We start from the raw sequence: 21,229 nt of genomic DNA, 5'->3' as shown, positions 1-21,229 counted from the left end.
CGAATAATCGAAATGAACACGTCACAAATAAATGTCGATTGAAAGAAGATATTCTCATTGTCTTAAGGTGAATCTTAAAGAAACAAGTTCAAATATGCGTGGTTAATACAGAACACTGTGTTTAAGATATTGGTAATTAAAAATTACAACTTTACTCTTTTGGTGTACAAAGTTTCAAGCAACCGCTCCTATAGAGTCTTGAATGAGTTATAAATAACATTTCATGTTACTAATAATCATTGATTTATTATTGGTAATCATTAGCAAATAGAAAAAAGTTACAGAAATTTAGTGTCATTACTCGTAACTTATACGTTCCAAAAAATTAAAGAATGAGAAAAAATTAAAAGTATTTTCATAGCTTAGGGAACAAGTTGCCAGTCAAGATTCAATTTCTTCCCCTTTTATTGATCGAAACTGTCAGTAAATATTTTATAGGCTATTTCTTATGCAATCAATTGCACCAAAGAACGATAGGATATTGACGCAAAATTCTTGAAATCAAGGATTGCTTGTTTTTCCAGCAAAATTCTTGAAACCAAGGATTGCTTGGTTTTCCTTCTGAACAGTAACTGTGATTACTACATCCTTTAATGGGTGAACGTCCCATAAATTATCAGCATTTGGCATACACGTTTTCCACTCGAAGAAACTTTTCGCTTTAGATTCTGGCATCGTCCATGGTTCAATGCTCTCCCCTCGTAATTGATATTGTTTAGTTGGAAATTGGAACTTAAAGGCATAGCTGTAGTTGTAGCCCTCAGCACCATGAGGATCTAAAATTCGCAGACAAATACGTGTCGAAACAGTGTCCGCCGAATATTGTCTAAACTCGTGAAAGATAAAACAAGTATTCCATTTTTCGACAAAACATTGCGAAAAGAAATGGTTACGCTCTTCACGACTTATGGCTACGTCCCATGAAATTGATTCTGATTGATCTGGTACTCCTGCTTCAAATAGCGTATCATGTTCAGTATTCAGATGTAATATCAGATTCTTAAAGTTATCATATTCTATCTCATGACATTCGTCCATTGGACATGTAAAGACGGGCATTGTCCGCTGCTTCTTCTGACTTGATCCATAGATTTCTTCTTCAAATGCAGTAGTGTCATAATCACCGCCTTTCAAGCTTACTATCGCAGTTCCTTTTTGTGTCCTTTGAAAGCCTGTGTCTTGCTTATGTTGTATCTGTGGAAAGATTTCCTCGTGGTTGGAGTTTATGGAAGCATCAGTATGCCCGACGTGTTTTCCTTTGTTGCCCTGAGTAGAATTATTTTGTGTGAATTTGTTCGGGTCAGTTTTATCAGATTTTTGATCGAGCAAATTTGACTCTATAGATTTTCGAATAGGAGGCTTCACCATCTGAAATGTAAGAAGTGATTTAATTTAATACGTTAGGTACCTTTCTCATATACATATATGAAGAATTAGAAAGTAAGTCTTACATCTTGATACACCTATATCTACAGTTCCCACGGAAATTAAGATTATTTGGACTTACTACTTCGTCCTGGATTTTTTAAAGTCTCTGAAATCTGCAAAAAAATATTACTTTGAGTTCATGCATTATTTGAAACTCATGGGAAAAGTAATGAACAATATTCAAGGAAAACGATACTTGCTTTCCACGAGCATTTTGCAAACATATTCAAATCATAGTTATCTAATATCTTCAAGAACTACAGAAGTATTAGGTTATCCGAGCCAACCACACATAAGTACATATCTCAATACATAACGAGAAGGACATGCTACAAAACTGACATGTTCCTTATTCTTATAAGGAATATTTATCACTGTTGATGACATACTGACAATGCTCCAGAAGAACACTGGCGCACCGTGAAAGAGGCGACGCGAAACGTTAATTTTGACGAATTGAAAGTTTATTTTTAACACATCAGAACACCAGCAGTTCCAGAACGCCAGAACGTCAGCAGTCTTATCGACATTAGTGTATTTTAAATGTATCTACTGACATTTCTGTTGAGTAGAACAGCTCATGGGAGATCCGGGTTCCATTGCCGGGACGAGCTCATATGGTTCTGATACCATGTTAAGCTGTGGGTCCACGTCTCATATAGCCTCGCTGCTGAAAGGGACACTAAACTCAAAATCCAATCAAATCAAAATCAGTTATATAGAGTTCTCTGATTATTATATATCAAAATAAATGCATACACATATTTGACAAGACAATCTAATACATTCAATTTTCATTTCCTTTTCTTTAACGATAGAAAGGATAATCTTTCGGAGGATGGGTAGTTTCTATAGTTATTTAGCTTCTATAGTTATTATAGAATATCAATTTCGCTGTGAGGCACTGCTGGCTCCTACAGGGTACAGCTTATACCAAAATTTAAAATAGAAACAAGTTCCTTTAAGAGGGTTATAAAATGCATGTGATTCTAAAGCTAGAATTGTTTTGTTTTGCGAAAAATCACAGAAATTTATGTACGCAGAGCATACACCAATTATCTTGTACGGCCTTGTAACTACTGTACACCTGAAATTTTAAGCGATACAAATACCAACCTAGGCAATATGTTTGATAATACCATGGAATTAGCAACGTTGCCAACCCAACGTAAACGTGTATTTTTTATTTTTTTAAACCGTCTACTTCTGATTCTCATATTTAAGATCTACATATTAGATGACGGCTAACAACGTCATATTAATCAGTGCTACAAATTATGAATATTAATACATATTAATCAGTGCTATATTATCACTAACTCCAAATTTTGGAGGCTTATAGAACACAAGTAACGCAGATGAGACGCACCTTACACACTACAAAGAATAACTGTGTTCATTTAATACAATGATTCTGTATTAGCCGAGATGTGTTAAATCGGCTGTCGATAATTGCCTGGTGGTACTTCTTCTTCGCATTATGGAGTAAATTGTTACTAAATCAAATACGTGATATGTTGACATGAAGTATGGAATCATATTAATATCATATCATTAGTGTATTGTTTTGTATTATCTTTCTTATTACATATACATGATTATTGTTAGGAATAATCAGTGGCGTATTTAGGGGCGGCTTACGGGCTTAAGCCCCCCCGAAATCTTACTATAGTAAAGTATATGAAATATCTTGCTGAATTTTCACATTTTCAGGCAAAGCCCCCCCGAAAGTTAGCAAAGACCCCTCCGAAACAAAATCGTAAATACGGCACTGGGAATAATAAACTATGGCAATTTCTTTAGGGATAGGAGGAACGAAATATAGTCAGCGAAGAAGTGAAACGTAGTTTACCTTAACGTGACGATTTGGCAACCACGCTTCTACGAATGAAGAAAGAAAAAAAAGAACATCGAAAAATGACCAGCAAAGTAATAAAATGGCAAACCTTTATTAGTAGATTCTTTCTCGCCACTTAAAACTTGTTTTCAGAGTCCCTTAATTTTCAGTATCATTTCAGAGTGTTTGAAATTAAATAACCAATCTTGAACCATCATTATTTTACCACGAGTATATCTCATCTCACGTTCTATGTTTGCCATACACAATTTTTTGTTGATTGCGTATAATTGCCGGGAGGAATCAATTGAGAGGGGGTGAGAGGAGATGTTAGACTGGAAACTACTCTCAACTTGTGAAGTATATACAACACATAACAATATACGTAACGCCACATTTTGTGTTTTATAGAGAAAACCATAATTAATAACATATTATATAACAAAACAAGTTGTGTTTTTAGAGCATTGGATACAACTAGTTTTCAGTCATATTCAAAAGTGAATTGTTTCTTAAGCTAATAAGAATTATTAAAGCTATACAATGTAGTACTAAACTATTAGTAAATATAAATTTAAATTTAACCCATCGCAGCTACTATTATGTTGATGCGCATGAAATTTCCACCTTAACATCTGTTGGAAAACTCATCACAGCAAATAACACAGGGCTGGAGTAAAGTGACGTGTCAAAAAGTTGCAAACTCTGTACATACGAGGAAAGATCAAAAAGTAATGCCTGCCTTATTATATTTTTTTCTATTATAGCTACGACTTATCTATGCATGACGTTATAGAGGTAGCCTTCCTCCACTAATGTAGTCTTTTCTTTTTCAGATTGAGTTATTAGAACCATGGATCTGAAGCTAAAAGAAAGAGTCGTCATCGAATTCTTGGCGAAAGAAGGTTGTTCTCCTAAGGAAATCCATATGCGCTTGAAGAATGTTTATGGGGATGTGGTAATGGATATTAGCAATGTACGGCGCTCGGTGAAGAAGTTTAGCAACGGGGAAACAGAAATCGCTGATAAACCAAGAAGTGGCCGGCCGACAACATCGATCACAGATGTAAATCGAGAACGTGCTGAGGAATTGATTCGAGGAGACAGGAGCATTACAGTTCAGAGTGTTGCTGATGCTTTGAACATCTCATATGGCTCTGCCCAAGGAATAATTGCTGACTTGGGATATCACAAAGCGTGTGCTAAGTGGGTACCTAAGCAATTTAAAGTTGATAATCGGAGGTGAGTGGACATTTGTCAAGAGCTCCTGGACGCATTTGCAGTTGAAAATCAAGACTTCTTCAAAAATGTGGTCACTGGAAATGAGACGTGGGCATACCTGTATGACCCTGAGAGCAAAGTGGAATCCAAGGAATGGCGGCACAATGATTCTCCCCGTCCCAAGATATTCAAGTCTTTCAGATCCACCCAGACAATTATGGCAATAGTCTTTTGAGATACACAAGGTGTTATTCTTGTTGATTTCCTGCAAGATCATGCCACAATTGACAGCGAAATCTACGTAAACATACTTCGGAAACTTAAGGAAGCACTACGAAAGAAGAAACCACTGAAAGACATTCATTCCATCAAACTCCTTCACGATTATGCACGTCCACACAAGTCATTTTTCCAACTCAGGCGATTGCGAAAATGGGTTGGTCAGTGCATCACCCACCCTACAGCCCTGATTTGGCCCCTTCTGACTTTTATCTGTTTGGTCCTTTAAAAGAACACCTACGTGGTTGCCGATTCAATGATTCGGACGGAGTTAAAACAGCTGTAAAATCATGGGTCAAAAGCATCCTGCTGAATTTTTCCAAAAAGGTTTTGATGCCTGTGTTCAAAGATGGCGTAAAAGTGTTCAAATTCATTGAGACTATGTTGAAGGGTAGGATTCTGTAGAGGATAGTTCAGGCTATGCTCTGCAATAGCTTGTGTTGTTCTATGTTCATTAATACATTTTTTGTGACACAGGAGGCATTACTTTTTGATCCCCCTCGTATTATAGCAAATAGGCTGTGTTACCCAGACAGACAGAAGCCAGTATATTGTTGAACAGGGGAGTGTAAAGTTTCACCATGACGAGCACACAGTTGCAAGTGATTGTTCTTTACGAATTCAAACGGTTACATTCTGCACACAGTAAACGGCAGAGCACGTTAACAGTGTATGTGGACCAGGAATGATGTATGAACACACCATTCTCTGTGTGTTTCTCATTTTTATTTCCGGAACACTGCGTTGCAAAATGAACTCCAATCAACATCATTTTTAGATGACGGTCGGAAGCGTACTCTCGCAAAAATGTTCGTGCTATTGCGGACGAGTTAGGCATAGAGGCTCCACACAACCGGAAATGATGAAAGAGTTGGAGTCATGTATGCCACATGAGTTGGCAGCAACCAATGTGAATCGCCGTTTGAGTATGTGTAGTTCTCTGAGTGTAAGGAATAACTGGGAAAGTTCTCTTCATCTTCAGATAAAGAATAGATCTGCTGGACAATTGTCAGCGGTCAGAAAAATGGTTGGATTGTGTTGAACATCAGGGAAAGTTCCCAAACCCGCTGAAGGTGCTGTTGGTATGGTGGAAGTAATCAATCAGGTCTTTCTCAGGCGATGTGCAACGCTAATATACATCGTTATAGTATTGAACTCCACTGAATGAAACACAAACTTATCCGCAAATACCCATCAATAGTCAACAAACATGGTGTCCTCATATTAAGCGAAATGCTTTCGCGAGGAAATGCTTTCGCGTCAAGTACGGAGCACGTTCTCCATAACGGAACGCATCCTAAGGGCATCTTAATGAACCAACCACCCTAATTTCTTCCCTTATAGTCAAGTTTTGCAAAACAGTGAAACATGGTTTTAATTATCTTACATGAAAAGTGTAAATACCGAATTTCTTATCTCTAAACTTAAGAGGGTCCTTCCTAGAGACCTGCACGGGCCGAATTTTTCGGCCCGAGCCCAATCCAGCCCGAATGTACGTAGGCCCGGTCCAGCCCGGGCCCGAAAAGTTTTGGAGATTTTCGGCCCGAGCCCGGCCCGGCCCGATAAGTTTTTTAAAATTCTTGGCCCAAGCCCGGCCCGAGCCCGATAAATTTTCGAAGTTTCATTTTGTAATATTTTTCACGGGCACACTTCTTCAACGTTTGCCTTTATTCTAATTATCATTTAATGAATGTCAATAATTATTAAAGAATTGCAATTAATCGGCCCTAGCCCGGCCCGACGTGAAGAGAAATCAGTGTCGGCCCGCCCAAGCCCGGCCCGACCCAAAGAAATAATAGAGTCGGCCCGGCCTGTGCAGGTCCCTAGTCCTTCCTTAGTGGTTTCTAACGTCACTGTACCTATTTACTGTCCAAATTTTAAGGCTCTAGGTTTAGCAGTTTGGCATAGGCGTTCATTAGTCAGTCAAGCCATGTACAATATAGATACTTGTAAATGCCCTAATCTGTTACTGTGGGCAATAGTTTGCTTTCTTTCCTGTACTTTTAATATGGAATTTGTCTGAACTTGAATTATCGGACAAAATTTGAACTTACTTTATGTACATTTGAGGGAAACACTCCCGTTCCACTTTCTTCGATTCTAGGTCGAAGATCTGGGAACGGTGAAACACGGGTTTAATTATTTTAGGTGAAGAGTCCTAAATCCAAAATTTCATGTCTCTAATCTTAAAGAGTTTCAAAGATATGGATGCCTTATTATATTTATTGCAGCCTCTATCCTAGTTTCTCACATCTTCTATTCTCTTTTGGGACAAATAGTAAAAACGGTGAAAACGTATTTAATTATTTTGAATGAAGGATTCAAACAATCAACTTTCATTTCTTTCTAACATTAAGAGATTTCGAGATATGGACAACTTATTATAATTATTGTAATCCTCACCGCTTTTCCGTTCTCATCTACTTTTATCCTCTTGTAGGTCAAGTATCAAGAAGACTGAAACACGTGTCTTATTATTTTAAATGAGGTGTCCAAATATCAAACTTCATACTTCTAACCTTCAGAGATTCTGATGAATGGACATTTTCATGTAATAAATCACCTAACCCTCATCCATGTCAAATTTCTAAAAATCCTTCTTTAGTGGTATCTTATGCCATAAATTCTGTGTACTCCTCAAATGTGAAGTTTCTAGTTTAACCGGTATGGCCACGGCATTGGTCAGTCACTCACTCAGACCTTTATATAATATATATATATATATATATATATATATATATATATATATATATATATATATATATATATATATATATATATATAGACGTAGCTTACATCTGTTTGATGTATTAAATTGCATGCACTGTTTCTAAGCTCACGTTTTGATTGCTTCCTACTCTCCACAGAGTTAAAAAGTCTATAAGAGACTTATATATATATATATATGATTCTACAGACCTTTGTGCAAGGTGGCTTTAAACCTAGGGCCAACCAGAATTCTTGCCAATTGGTTTCCGCAACTCGTAAGTTCAGCTCCCTGTATAAAACATGAATAAATCTAACGGACTTCTGTAAAGAAAGTAGAAATATAAGTAATAAATTGATGTATATGAATACAGTGCGTTAGTTGTATTATTATTATTATTATTATTATTATTATTATTATTATTATTATTATTATTATTATTATTTTTAAGCACTACATCAATTCAGGGATTTCACTGCAGCACAAATATTTTTTTTAAATATTATTAATTAAGAAAAGACAAGAAGATTTTTGATATCATAAAGTAACCAAATTAGTTTTTGACGACCATTTGATGAAGCAGTCACACAGAGCAATGGCATAACTAGTTCGGGGCCGCGGGGGCTCCTGTAGTTTTGTGACTGACAAAAAAGTTTAAGCTATCATTTATATATTTTAGAAAATTTATAGTAAACTCATGATATACCTATCATCAGTGGCGTATTTAGGGGGGTGGCTTCCGGGCTTAAGCCCCCCCGAAATCTTACTTTCTTGCAGAATTTTTACATTTCCAGGCAAAGTCCCCCCCCCGAAAGTTAGCAAAGCCCCTCCCGAGACAAAATCGTATATACGCCACTGCCTATCATAGTCTGGATTCTCGCTTGCCCTCCCAGTTTTTACCTTCTAGATCCGCCCACCGACACACGAAAACAAATTTGTGTTACGTCCTGGAAAAGAGATGGGAGGTTTGTCCTATTATAATATTCCGGTCATATCTTAGCGTCACTCATTTTCTCTTACCACCAGGACGATGACAGACATTCTAAACACTATAGATTAGGGGAAAGGGGCTAAACCGGGTACTTTCGGGTTCTATTGCTTTCGGAATGATATTTCGAGTGTGAAGATTGTCAAGTGTATACATTTCCCCCCTTAAATTCGTCCTACAATTACACCCGGTTATTTCCGTACCTATGGGACAAACCCGCATTCACTTTTATTAATATAAATGGGGTTTGTATATTTACGTTCACGATTATACTAGTACACATTCTTGACAACAAACATATAGCCGTCACTCACCATAGTTTTCGTGACAATATATGCAATTGTCTATGAGTAACCATCACTTTTTGTTAGCTAGACCGTACTGTCTCCTTTCCTCTACAATTGTTACAAAGTTACCCCGTCAATGTTTCAATTTTGGTAATATTCACAACTACAACAATGTTTTCTGGTGAATACCCACGTCATCGACATATGTAATAATAAAGGTAACACATATTTATTGTAGGTGCCTGTTTTCATAAGAGCTTCTCTATTCTCTGCACAAGCAACAAAAGCTCCTTCCTTACATATCCATAACACATTGCAGATTCAGACAATGTCTTGTCCCCGGCAAGACGTTTGCCAGTTGTTTCGACAGTAAGGGTGCCATAGAATTCCGCTTGTGGCTGTAACTGATATTAAATATTCTGCAAAACATGCATAGAAATGCGTGACTTCTAAAGTTATCCCCCTAGTCCCAAAAAAGCCTCATTTTACGGTATGGTTAATCTAGCAATTTCTGCCCTTACCCAGACGCTACTTATTACTGTAAGCTTGCCTCGAAACACTTCGGTTTTCGTTCGGAGGGAGTCGGTGAAGATCGTATTACGTCACCCGTAGACCAAACGCTTTAAAGACACTTGAGAACTCTATGATCATCCTACAGTTTTAAGTGCACTAAATAGAATTAGAATGATTATTTTAGGCAATAATCCTGGCGTACTGGAAATTAACAAAAACATAAATACTGTCGAAAATAAAGAATTTATTTCAAGCAAATTTCTTTAAAAATGTTGTGTTGTATTTACTGGTGAAATGCTGAAGACAATGACCGAAGACAAAGATGTTATTAAGTGAAGTGTGCGACATTGAGACAACATCAGCAATGAAAGAAGATGGACTGGCGTATATAGCAGGTTGGCTTGTAATAATAATAATAATAATAATAATAATAATAATAATAATAATAATAATAATAATAACCACCCGGTAACCGCTCTTCACTATCATCGATTCAAAGCAGTGGTGTAGCCACGGGGGGCATCGGGGTCAGACCCCCCAAATGATTTCCTGGACAACCGAAATGACCAGCTTCTAAAACACCATCGTCAGATTACCTCGCTTCAGTAATTTAAAAATAACAAAGTACACATAATTAATAATCGGTAAATTATTTACGGATCCCTACCGATCGAAAAATAGTATGGTATCTCTTCCGTGCAAGGAATGGCCAAATGCAGAGCTTGATTCACATTTGCTACAATCGATTGATCTAGTGCTCCTGTGCGGATCATATATAAAGCATGAAAATATAGGCCTATTTTAAAATAATTGTCAATCTATGCTAATAGGAGAATTTGTATGATGTTTTGAGTCAAGAATAATAAATAAATATTTTTGACAGGAAATCTTAAAGAAATTAAGCCAAATTTTAAAGAAAATCACTCATGTAGATAGGTTCGGTGTAAAGGGGCTTAAATTGTAATATTTATGCACAAAGGCATAACATTTGGTCCGGAGCTGTAGTTCTTGGTTAAGCATAATAAAAACTACTTGGTACATAATATTTATGGAGAAAAAGCAAAAACCAAAGCTTTTTTAAAAAAGTATTTTTAGTTTTCCGGACGGAAAAAAAATCGTTTTATTCAGGCCTCAAAATCACTAACTGTAACACTTTTTTTGGCTTTGTAAATTGTAGCTGTCTTCCCCCCCCCCAAAAAAAAAAATAAATGACGGGCCCCTTCTAGATAAGCCTGCTGGCTACACCCCTGATTCAAAGCTTGTCTCATGGCCATCTTACACAGCCCACTGAAGAGTGCTTTCGTGTGTAAAAGATATGCAAGAAAAGTTTTCATTTTACCATGGAAGAACAGTGCGTAGTCGAAAAGATACCATGAAATGTCTAAGAAGGATTATTTGTGGGAGTAATGCTAATGTGAATTCTGAAATAGTGACTACATTTGTGCGAATGAGAACTTATGCCAGAATTAAGTTTTTGAATAATTTGGCAAAACAGAAAAGTGCTAAGGTTTCTGTAAAATGAGAAGGAAGCTCTCAGGATAAACGGGAGAAGAAGCTCAGGAAACTTGTCCAGTAAGGTAAGGTTTCTAACAATAGAATATTATCGTAAAACACAATTATTATTATAAATTCTGTTCTCGATCATTATTCTTTGTAGTAAATTACAGACACTTAAGTTCTGCATGCAAGCAAATATATATATATATATATATATATATATATATATATATATATATATATATATATATATATATATATAAGTATAGGACTTCTCACGCGAAGACCCTCTTCCTTATTCTTAGGTGGGAAAAAAGCAGACGACAATTTTTTTGCTCGCTTCACGGGTCTATAAGTGACGTCCTTCCGGGGCAGCCTATGACCGTGCAGCTAGTAACCTTGACTGTAAGCACAGTAAGATGCTAAAAAGATAGTTTAGTTCTGTGGAGTTCAAATATAACAAATACGTAGTCTTTTACCATAAAAAATGCCTCTCTGTGATAAAAGAACTATCAAAATTGGTTGAGTAGTTTCGTATACGTATTGCCTCAAAAAACATAGAAATACAGAAAGTTTACTATTTATAATAAATATTGAATGAGATGTACAGCGTTAATTTATCGTTCGAAACAGCAAAAAGTTCAAGGAAGAATTGAGTTTTTGTTTAGTCTGTATAAGAACAGCTAGGACTTCCATAAGAGCTTATAAAATCTTTCACTTTAACGTGCCATGGCTATGCTCTTTAGCTTAATGGGGACGGATGATTAAGGAAAGTGAATGATAATGGAAGAATCGGTGGAATGATAATGTGGAAGAAAACCAGACTACCCGGAGAAAACCAAAGGACACACAAGTTTGTTCACCACAAACTTACTTGTCCGAGGATAAGAATTTACCAAACAATATGAAGTATGATCATGACCGTGAAAAGAATCCATCCACATTTTCACGGGTTAGCCTACTTGCCAATAGCTGTGATACTGGTTTGTTTATTACTTAATTACATCCAACTGGGAGGGTCGGGTCCAGGGTTTGCCAACCGTCCCGATTCTGTCGGGACTGTACCGTTTTTTGACTTATTCGTCCCGCGTCCCGATCGGACGCTCGTCGGGACGTTTATAGTCCTGATTTATCGATTTTCAAAGTTAATTAATATATTTTACTTCCCTATTTTTTTTTTTTTTTTTTTTTTACAAAGAAATGACTTATTCTTTTACACACACACTTTTATGTATAGAATCAATTTACCAAATTCCATATACCGTAGTTTTCTCTCTAATCTTTGTTTATATTAAATAAATTGTAGTTGTTTTGGTTTGAATTTGTTGTATATATTGCTTATACCTATGGATGGGAAAACAAGAAAATAAGGCGCCGCAGTCGTTCAGGTTTGTGCTATTCAGCTGATTATTTAAATTGTTTTCAACTACTCGCCGTACGTGTATAGTTGTCTACGGCGAAGGGGATAGGAAGGGGGCTCCAACACCCATTGTTCCGTCCCAATTTTTTCTTCAGAAAAGTTGGCAACCCTGGTCGGGTCACATCTAAAATTTTACATACTTCCGCACTTATAAAATATTACTATTTCAATTATTAAATTTTATTAAAAATGTTTTTTTGATCATTAATAGTTGTTGGCAGGAAATATATGAGAACGCAGGTATGCGAACTCGTATGTTTGAAATAATCGAAAATTATTACTGTGCATGTTACTGTTGCAAGGAAGCCAGAACTCCGAAAGTTGTCTTCAGTACATAATCCCTTCAACCAATACAGCAAAAAAAAAAAAAAAAAAAAAAAAAAAAAAAAGTTCCAAATGGGCTAATCAAATGAAATCAACTTCAGTCTTTAAAACGATGTATACTATATGTTTGTATCTAGAATTTCTATAAATTTCAAAAATACTTACGAAACGGATAAAATAATTCATTTAATGTTTCAATATAATACACTATTTGATTTGATATGAAGTCTGTATTTAGTTACGTTACTGCACGTTTATTTTTTCCTTGTCTTTAAATAGACTACCAAAATTTTATTTTAATTACTAAAGTAAAATTGCCCGATTGGTTTGGTATTTATGTGAACACGGCATTGAACCTCCGGATTCCATAGGCCATAGAGTTAGTTAGTTGGTATGGTACTTATAGTCCCTTATTTCGAATCTAATATGAAACTGAAAATAAAATAATACTAGAGCACGCGTTGTTTTCGTAGACCTATACATCACATTTTTATTTATAGTTCATTAAATTTATTCATTCTTTAGAAATAAAATTACAATTAAGCTCTATCACCAAAGCTTCGAACACGGAGAACATACATTGGTGAGATCCTAGATAAGCAATAGACATCTTATGGATATGCTCGTAGTAAGATAATCATCATCATCATCATCATAGGTATTCTGCCTTTATTGGCAGGTCACTTGCCGCAGCTGAGAAGCTTCCATGCTCCACGGTCCTCCGCTAACCTTTTCGTCTTCGCGTATGATCTTTCTGTTTTAATATCATCCATTAATTGTAGTCTCCTTCGCCCCCTCCCTCTCTTTCCCGCCACCATACCCTCTAGGACGTCCCTCATGATACAATCTCTTCTTAGGCAATGTCCCAACCAGTTTCTCTTCCTCTTCCTAATAATATCTAAAAGTGTTCTTTTCTCACCCACCATTTAATAATATAATGATGGTCCATAATTTAAGGGACACAGAAATAATACACAAAAATCTAAGGACTTGAAAGCAATTCTAAGTGTGGGGAAAAGTACTACTAATGAAATTCCCTCAAATCTAAATATTCCTTTCTGCGAAGATTAGGCAGAGTGAGAATCAGGCAGAACGAGAAAAATTCCGTTCTGCCTAAAAATAAGATTAGATCAAATATGTGTAACAAAGTGCTGGAGAGTCATTGGGCAGAATAGGGAGAGAAGAAGACAATGTTGAAAATAAGCGGAGATATACTCTGGAGGGAAATTTCGTAGCTGTGGATGGAAGTTTCCCCGCTAGCCTCTCCCTACAATCATTACTGAATTGACTCATCCATTGAAGAAATATCAGACAGAATTGGGATTGCAGTGTTCAGTCAATGTTTTAGAGGAGTTGTGAACCAGTGTGCCGCGAGATTCGGCATGTGCGCTATGGAACGTTTGAGACACTGTGGCAATGAGGGTGAAAAATAAAAAAAAAATATAATTCAATTTAAATTAAAAAAGAAACTAGAAAATTTATTCCGAAAATCTAAAAATATTTATTTTCCAAATATGTTCAAGAGAGGGCACTAATAAATGATGAGTCGCATCAGGATTGCCAACTTGAACATTATGTTCCAAACAAAGGTACCCGAAACAAAGGTCCAAACAAAGGTCGGGGCGCATCAGTTCGAAACTCACGCTCACTCGACCTCACTCTCACGAAGTGAGCGTGAGGTTGACTTAGCGCGAGTCCCAAATCATGATGTAAGCGTGATATCGAAAGAATGTGAGCATGAGGTCGAGTGAGCTTGAGGTGAAGTTGACGATGTGAGTGTGAGATCGACTGAGCGTGAGGTCGAAATTATGTTGACAATATGAGTTTGAGTGAGGTTAGTCCAAAGTGGACACGTTTGGTGCCGCAGGTACACTCAAGAAACGAGGCTGTGCAGCAACCAAAAATAGATCGAAAACACTGCTGTAGAGACATTAGTGAGTACTTAAATAATAAATAAGAGATGTGTACCCTTGAATTGCGGTTTATCCAATAAAAGAAGTACTAACTCCTTCAATGAAAAAAAAAAAAAAAAAAAACTTGCATGGGACTAGTGACACTCTGATCAAACATCACACAACTTAAAATCATCTGCTGGTCCTCTTAAGTCGTTTCTTGCAAACGTTTCTGAAAAAAAGACGGGTCAATCCATACGAAGTGGTTCAGAGGTGGTTGCTCGACCATCTCCGAAAATTATATATATATATATATATATAAAAATCAGTGTGGTGAACCTTGTGTACGAGAAGGTCAATAACATCATTCACGTTTTCGTATGTGCAAGTGTTCCTAAATGGCGGCCATCTTTGTTGTCGATGGAGTGCCAATTTTTGCACTTGCAAGCGTCTACGAAAATTACAGTTGCTTAGGATCAATAGGATGTACGAATCAGACGAACACCAAACTAATACGTATGTCTACAGGAGAGACTGAGGTACGCGGAGAATATAAAGTTTTGCGTCTAAATAAATATGCAGAGTTGCAAACCAAGACATGAAATCACCAGAAAATTACACTTTTAAAGGGGCTATATTTTGAAATGGCATAATGTGGGGGGTTCATAAGTTTTGTACTGAATATTATTGAACGTAAAGAGTCTGCAGAAATATCCATAGCTATGATACCACTGGCACCGTAGATTTATGGGGGTCCGAAAGTTGAAGTTTGTGATTTTTATGCCATTTTTGGGGCGCAATATCTCAGAGAGCAAAGAGATAAAAATTGCTGCTTATGCCACAAAGTAATTCTGGATGTGAATAAACTATTGCAAAAAAAATTATGACTGATATTACGTGGGTAAAAAAGAGAGTACATGGTAAAAACGCAAGAAAGCGCGTGCGTGGCGATGGTTGTAGCCCGAAAAAAAATAAATGTTCGGATGTTTCATGCTAGATCTCAAAGCATATTTATTTAGACGCACAAGTTTATATTCTCCGTGTACCTTAGTCTCTCTTGTAGACATACGTTTTAGTTTGGTGTTCGTCTGATTCATACATCCTATTGATCCTAAGCAACTGTAGTTTTCGTAAACGCTTGCAAGTGCAAAAATTGGCACTCCACCGACAACAAAGATGGCCGCCAAATAGGAACACTTGCACATACGAAAACTTGGAAGATGTTATTGACCTTCCCATACACATGATTCATCCCACTCAAATTTTTATAATTTTCGGAGATGGTTGAGCAACCATTTTCACCATTTTTGAACCACTTCAGATGGATTGACCCAGACCTAACCGAATTCTCGTTCTCCCTTTGTGTTTCAAGCCAATTATAGAACAAGTACAGGAGCAAAGAATAACTGCAAGTATTTGATCATTCGTTCGTAGCCATTATGAGAGCCATCTTGGATAATTACATATTGGATATCACATTTTTTTTTAAATAGAAAGGAATACAGAAATATGTGACATTAATTTAGAATAGAATTATCCTACAAATGAGAATCTGAAATTATTTCCTACCTATCGTCATAAGTTTATGAGACAGGGTGTGCTACGTTTGATATTAAAAAATGTTAATTATCTCAGAGAAATGTTTACTGTGTTCTTATTCGTAACTGTACATCTTAAGTTAGAGAAAGCAAGAATGTATCAAAACAAGTGCTCCAATTGCCTTCCATTGACTATTTAACAGTAGGTCAAACAATCGAAAAATTGCTAGTAAGCAACTCCAAGTTTCAAGTTGTAGTATATTTCCAGGAAGCCCTGTTCCACAATGTGATGCTGTAAATGAGTTGAGAATGTGTGGTTTGGCGTTATATACACGTATGTTGTTCTTCACGTTCGGTCGCAGACAGTAATCCAGGAGTGATAGATCTTGAGGTATTGCAGGCCATTCGATCACACCTCGTCTTCCACTGAAATACCTGTTCTTCGCACGAGACCCGAAGGTGTTACCGCCCATGTCGATTTCCAGACCAACCGACATACATGGGAAGAACAAAGTCTGCGCAAATTGAAAATAAAGAAATAATGAAGAGCAATGGCTACACGTTGCTTTTGTATCTTCCTGAACCAGCTGACATGCCCCATCTTGCCTAAACTTGGGCTTAAACATAATTGAAATTGCCACCAAAGAGTTTAGCGTCCAGAAAAATATGGACTCAACACTAATCTTAATTGTTTTTGGACACTTTATTTTTCACGTCTTTTCACTCCCATACCAATGGGGCATCAACTTGGACTTAACCGGCATCGGGGGTGTGACTATTCATCTTAGCGACCCAAAAACCATGAATTTGACACTAATCAGTCGCTTTCGATTATTTTTTACATGTCATCTCCTTTTGCACTCCCTGGACTGAAATTAGACTTAAATGTTATCAGAGACGATCACTTTCAGCTTAGTCATTCATTCGACACTGAGATCGATCGTTTTCGACTCGAGGAGTTCGGCATCTACCATATTATCCAGATTTAGCACTCAGATTCGACAATAGCAGTCGTGTGGACTTAAGCATTGTCGTATCAGTATGCGAGCTCAAAACACAGTGGCTGATTTACATGACTATCTTCAACGAATTAACGCAGCTAGGCAATTGATACTGATACAGTATTTCTCTCATAGATGGCACTATATGCTATGAACGACTTATTACCACAGACGTGATATTTCAGTGAAAGACCGAAACTTTTGGAAATACCCTCGTAGTAGTTTTCGAAGAACCTTCTTCCAAGTACCTAAGCCTGGGATGCCAATAGAAGCGCCCAAATATATTCACAACAAATTAAAATGTCGACTGAAAGCAGGGAATTCGTGTTATTATTCAGTTTAAAATGTTTTGCTTTCGCGAATTCTGTCGAGAAATTTGAAGCTTAAAATACATAAAAGAATAATCATGCCTATTATCCTGTATGGTTGCGAAACATGATCACTTAGTCTGAGAGAAGAACACAGACTGAAAGTATTTGAGAACAAGATCCTGAGACAAATATTCGGACCCAAGAGGAACAGGAATTGGGGAATGGCGGAAACTTCGTAACGAGGAACTACATAATTTATGCCGCTTACCAAACATTGTTAGGGTCATCAAGTCTAAGAAGCTTAGGTGGGCAGGTCATGTAGTTAGAGGGGAAGAAAGTAGGAACAGTTTCAAAGTTTTAACTGGAAGAGCAATCAGAAAATGACCATTAGGAAGATGTAGGAGCAGATAGGACAATATTAAGATGGATCTCGCAAAGATAGGACTACAAAGTAAAAACTCGATCCAGCTGGCTAACGACAGAAGTCAATGGAGAGCTTTTGTGAATGCGGCATTGAACCTCCGGATTCATGGACCACAGACTTATGTAAGATATTAGAAATATCGGAACTGTGATTTATTCTTAAGATAATCACGTGTAAACCCAGTTAATTAGGGCATGACCAGGATATTCCCAAGTGCGTCTTTTAATTGTCTTTTTAAAATTTGCATTCGAAATATATGATTTCGACAATATTCTTTTCTATTTCATACCTGTTATCTGTCCTTCAACAAAAAAAGAAAGAAAAAGAAAAAAAGAAAAGAAAACAAAGGAAAAAAGAAAAAAGAAAAACTGACAATATACAGCCTGGGAAAACAGTATTTTTCGAGTACATTTTGTGTATGTGTGTGTCTTTTGTTAGGAAAATTCCTGGATATTTTCCCGAATTTCTCCCGGTTTCAAGGACTGTGACACATGCAAATAGTATCATTCGAAAATCTGATTCATTCTAAAGATAATGATGCACTACACATGAATCTAAGACAGTTACGGTATGAGCATCAGTTTCTTTATACTGTTGTACTCCCACGTATTAAAAGTATTGGTTTCATTTATTGAGTCTTTATTTTTAATAAGACTCAAAAAGTTCTATCTTCTACACGTATACGTATCTAAATATCCGGTATTCGTGATTGTCTCAGAAATTATTAGGCTAATTTTGTTAAAACGTTTAACAAAATTCTTATATATGGTTTTTGGAAGAATATTTTCAAAATACACTCCGTTGATGTTTGATGCATTCGAGCATATCGGTGACTTCCTCTCTAATAACCACGAAATAAAATTTCATCGAGTTTCACAAATTTCTTCATGATAATTTAGAGAATGTTTTACACATACAAAACACTGTAAAAATTAGAAATTGTTTCAATTAAATTATATTTTTCTTTTAGAATGCAATTTTCTGTTAGAAAATATTAGAAGTATAATATTTTTACTTAAATTTGTTATGTCCCATGTTTTATGAATTTTATTTTATTGTGTTGTTCATTTTTAAGGTTCTCTAAATTAATTTTAAACTTATGAATTCCTAAATTTTATCTCCTTATATATAATGATATTTTCTATGTACTATAAAAAATGCACTAAATGAATAAAGTACATGAGTTTCAAGATGGGTATCGCAGATGAAAGGAATCAAGGTAACACACGTAAGTTATTTCTATATTCATTTATCAGGGAGTTCTGCCTAATATAATGAACCAGTAATAATAATAATAATAATAATAATCATAATAATACAAAATGAAAGTCCACTCTCACGGACCTGTTACTATAGTGACCGCTATAACTTGTGAAACCTGACCTCTACACCAATCATAGAACTGCTTTGCCTCACGTGTGATGCATCGGAAGAGTTCGGTACGCTTCGTGGAGGTACGCTGCCTTCCGAACGCATACTTGAGGAAACGTGAATCAACAAGACATGAGCCAACAATGTTGTCAAACTTTCCGTTAGAATACATATCGAACGAGCGACAAAACAAATATAACAGAAGTATGAAGAATTATAACAGAAATGCTAACAATTATTCGAATTAAATTGTAACAATAGTAATAATAACCAAAATATAACAACAAAAATAAACAAAACGGAAATTTTTTGGCAATCTGAAAACTCTATACCGTCATGAGTAGGGACGTGAAGTTTTCGTTTTAACGATAACATCGAAAATTTGAAAAAGGCAAAGTATATAGATATACCTAAATTTATAATTCAAGGCCGTTTTTGGTGTTTTTAAATCGCAAAATAACGCGAATTTGGTACTTTCTTCCAAAATAACACCGAAATGTACAGCATAAAGCGATATATTCGCGAAATCGCCATGTTGGTCTATAATAATACTAATAAAATAACACAAGTTTCCTTTGCAACAAATTGTGATTCACCGAAGACCATCAGTCCTGTTATTTTTAGACCGGTTGGTTCGTGAAAATTTGCCCCTGAGATTTTCCTGCCTGTACTCTTGAAGTAATATCTTTGCCAGCTCCCAACGTTGATTCTGAAATATATTTTTCAGAATACAACTCCGAAGTTACGGTAAGGAGGCAAAGTCTTAAAGAAGAAATTGTGGAAAAAATATTGACAATTTTGTCCTTTAAAAAGTAAGAAACATTGGTCTAAGTGAAAATGTGCATTGATATTGATATAAATTGCGTTTTAAATAAATATATTGTGAACTGATTTTTTTTATTGACGTGAAGAAAATGTTAGAAGCACTGCAGTGTGGTTTCTGGCCGATATATGTATTCAAATCATACATTAAATAAATCCAAGTTTAGGAGGGATATCGAGCCATTTTTTCTCAGATGGTGGTCCAAAAATATAAATTATTGGTTTAAATTTAAGATGTCAAAATTTAAAACGATTCATTTAAATTTAAAATTATATTTTATTTTAATTAGTTTTCATAGACCACTTTCCCTATGTTTACAATATACTTGCTTTTCTAAACCATTACAAAATAAAGAAAATTACCTCTATTTGGTTGTATTAAATCGTGAAAAATAACACCGATTTTGGCCAAAAAAATAACACCGGTTTCAGGGATAAAATAAATGAAAACTTCACGTCCCGAGTCATGAGATGTTGTCCGCATAGCGTGAGAGGCGAAACTGGCAAAATTCCATGGATAGAGGCTGACGACTGGGACACACACACGCGTTCTATTGGATATTGACGTTGGTAGATGTAGGTCAAGCTTCACGACTCATTGCGATCACAATAGCTGTAAAATGACGTGTTAAAAAAATGAGATTTTAAAATCAATCCTGTTAAGTCTTACTTGGACTATATAGCCTAACGCTTACACACACATTTTTATTTCTTGAGAAATTTCTACTATGATTCGTATATTTACAAATCTTTCCACGTTTAATGTATTAAATTTGATTAATAAAACAATTAACCTTATTATATGATTCACTTACTTTCATGTACGGTGATATGACTCAATTATACAACAAAATTTTGATGATCTCTAAGTTCATTTGGAGAGAATTTATTATATCCGTGACAACAACAATATAGAAAATATTATATTGTTATTTATTTCCTGATTTTATTTCATTATTATGCTTTGATGCTGCCTAATCATCACTTCATTAATGCGTTGTTACTATTGGTAAACTTAAGACATTTTTAAGCAGGATAATTTGAGATGATTTCTCCCGGGGCGAATTTCAATATGCAAGGGGTTAAAGTAGTACTACGAATATTGGTAACCCATATTGAGCATGATCAGAGGTTTTGGCCCGAGAGGGAATTCATCGTGGGAAATTCTTGCCTGGGAATTCCCTGAAATCATTTTTTTTTTCATGCTAGCCAGAAGGGCTAGCCACCTTTAAGAGGGTTATGCCCTCTGTTAGGAATGAGGTGCAATGATAAGATAGGCTAAGGTTACTGTTGTTGGGCTAAGTGTTTCATTAAATATTTATTAACTTAAAACTGTCAAAATGATTGTAACATGGTGACTTAAGGAACT

The 21,229-nt window shown here is 36.0% G+C and overlaps 1 protein-coding gene across 2 annotated transcripts; it reads right to left on the bottom strand.

The window, feature by feature from the left end:
- Positions 1-235: 235 nt before the first annotated feature.
- LOC145669199 (uncharacterized) lies at positions 236-20,762 on the bottom strand. Of its 2 annotated transcripts, XM_081737523.1 has the most exons (3): positions 20,676-20,762; positions 7,685-7,795; positions 236-1,368 (listed from the first exon to the last, which is right to left on the bottom strand). In XM_081737523.1, the coding sequence occupies exons 1-3, from the start codon at positions 20,679-20,681 to the stop codon at positions 502-504; spliced, it is 984 nt and encodes a 327-aa protein (XP_081593649.1). In that variant the 5' UTR covers positions 20,682-20,762; the 3' UTR covers positions 236-501. The 2 variants fall into 2 exon arrangements, with proteins under 2 accessions (XP_081593649.1, XP_081593650.1); XM_081737524.1 differs by lacking the exon at positions 7,685-7,795 and having other exon boundaries at positions 20,676-20,757.
- Positions 20,763-21,229: the final 467 nt, after the last annotated feature.

Source organism: Thermobia domestica, chromosome 13, assembly GCF_964235325.1.
Source record: "Thermobia domestica chromosome 13, izTheDome1.hap1.1, whole genome shotgun sequence".
In the NCBI taxonomy this organism is placed as follows: domain Eukaryota; kingdom Metazoa; phylum Arthropoda; class Insecta; order Zygentoma; family Lepismatidae; genus Thermobia; species Thermobia domestica.
This window is presented reverse-complemented; position numbering and strand designations above follow the sequence as displayed.